The sequence below is a fragment of the Tachysurus vachellii genome, chromosome 12 (genome assembly GCF_030014155.1).
Source record: "Tachysurus vachellii isolate PV-2020 chromosome 12, HZAU_Pvac_v1, whole genome shotgun sequence".
Classification (NCBI taxonomy): Eukaryota; Metazoa; Chordata; class Actinopteri; order Siluriformes; family Bagridae; genus Tachysurus; species Tachysurus vachellii.
The window spans coordinates 1,616,530-1,619,029 of NC_083471.1; the positions used below are offsets into that span (position 1 = coordinate 1,616,530).

General features: G+C 47.2%; 1 protein-coding gene across 2 annotated transcripts in view; it reads right to left on the minus strand.

The window, feature by feature from the left end:
* med23 (mediator complex subunit 23) overlaps positions 1-2,500 on the minus strand; it is a 77,905-nt gene that overhangs the window by 21,665 nt on the left and 53,740 nt on the right. For both annotated transcript variants that reach the window (XM_060882755.1, XM_060882756.1), the window contains one exon: positions 483-683. In XM_060882755.1, the coding sequence (XP_060738738.1) occupies positions 483-683 (201 nt within the window). The remainder of the gene's footprint in view (positions 1-482; positions 684-2,500) is intronic.

The window sequence follows — 2,500 nt, forward strand, 5'->3', positions numbered from 1 at the left end:
ACACACACACACACACACACAAACACACACACACACACAAACAGACACACACAAACACAGACACACACAAACACAGACACACACAAACACAGACACACAAACACACACGCACACACACGCGCACACACACACGCACGCACACACACGCACATAGTGGACCAGAAACAACATTCTTCGTTCATCAATCATTTAGTTAAATTGTGTGTAAATAGTTTTTGGAAAGTTGTGTGTAGATAAACTTCGCTGTAAATTAAAATGTTCATCATTACATTACGTTCATACACACCTATAAAAACACCATTAATAAATAAGCTAAAAACAACAGACTGGTGCACAGCAAATCTTCCAGTAATGCAGCGAACACCACCACCTTTATACAGGGTGCCATTACTTTTTCTCAGTCTTATTTGTTTACTTTTCCAAAATAACTGGAGTTTTATGGTTTTTATGGAGTTTTATTTTTCTTGAGTTAAAGCTTGTACCTTCTGATGCAGTGAGAGCACCATGTGAGGGAAGCTGGCGAACTGGAACAGAACAAAGAAGATAAGCTGACTGGACAGATGTTGCCACAGCAGCTGGCTGGTGCCGCCGTCGTCAAACTGCTCCTCCGTCTCAGAGCGCTCCATGGCGTACACCACCAGGTCGACGAGCTGCTCCTCCAGCACAGGGCACCGCTGCTTGTGCTACACACACACATACACACACGCGCGTACACACACGCACGTACACACACGCACGTACACACACGCACGTACACACATGCACGTACGTACACACACGCGTACACACACACACATACACACACGCATACACACACACATACACACATGCGTACACACACGCACGCGTACACACATACACACACATACAAACACGCGTACACACGTACACACACGCGTACACACACGTACACACACATACAAACACGCGTACACACACGTACACACGCACATACACACACACACGCACGTACACACACGCACGTACACACACGCACGCAACGTACACACACGCACGTACACACACGCACGCAACGTACACACACGCACGTACACACACACACACGCACGTACACACACACACACGCAACGTACACACACGCACGCACGTACACACACGCACGTACACACACGCATGCACACAGGGAGAGAGAGAGCGACAGGACAGATACGCTTATGCACAGGCACCAACACATCTTCAGAAACATTTCAGAACACAGTAACATTGGCGGTGTAAAGTTTGATCGGTTTGGTTACAGCAGTGCCAGCGTCTCACGAGCGTCTCACGAGCGTCTCACCAGAAACCCTGTTACGTGTGTTTGGACCGCGCTCACGCTTTCTGAGACATCCAAAAGCAACCAGAGCAGCAAAAATACAAACGAACGATTAAAAAAAAACCAAACAAATAGAAAAAAAAAAACTCCAAAAACAAAAAACATCCACAACACAAGACACGCATGAGCGTAAAACCGGTCACTGCACACAAGCATGACATGACGGCTGCACGGCTGCACACAGAAGCCCTGATCGCAGGGAAAGCTGCAACATATCACAACAACTCCACGCTCCTGCCCTCTTGTGGCAGATCTTACAAACGGCAAGATGGCCGACTGAGGCACAAACTAAAGTCCTCAGTTTTCGATCTAAGGAAGTTATGTAACATTTATGGAAGGAGTCTCCGGTGTCAGAGCTCGTCACATTGTGCTAACGGAAACAAAGGAGTCCCTGTAACATCACATGAGTGATTCTAGCTGTGAGCGCGAACCTCGCCGCTAGCGCCGGGATACACTGCAGCTTCCCCTCTGAGGTGGCATGCAGGGGGTCGGTCACACGGGCATTCTGGAGCATGCCATTGGCTGCGGTGGGAAAGAAATTTCAGCGTCTGCGGGACGTCGAACGAGTCGTTTGTGTTTTAGTTGCAGCTTCTTGTTTCTTGTTGTTTTTTCATGCTGGTTAAAAGTTTTGGTAAGAATAAAAGTAATAAAAAAATATTTGTCTCCAGCACGAGTTATAGTTCTGATACTGATAACTGTGTTTACGTTAGAAACGTGATTCACCTGAACGACGATCGGTCGGCTACAAACGGTGCGAGCGGTGAGGATCGTCTATACAGATCACATACAGGATTTACGCCTGATGTTCCTGAATAACGCCTGCGGAAAGAACGGGTCGAGGAATCGGATCGGAAAACTCTAAATCTGATCCGAATCCGATTTACCTTTGAGATCGACACTCCGTACAAACCCGGTATCGGGGTATTTTCTTGGTAACTGTTTTATCCTGCTATTAAAACAGCTCCAATCTGAAGGTTTTGAGCTAAATTTGGAACCCATGTGAGAGCAGCGATGATCCAGTCTGAGGCTGAGCAGCTAACAGCACACACAGCAGGAAACCGGTGTAGACAGAAACAGCGCAGTAACAGAACCACAGATACACACATGCGCCAACCAGGGCTTGAAATTAACGTTCAGTCTTCCTCATGGTTTCCTAATCTGGTGTCT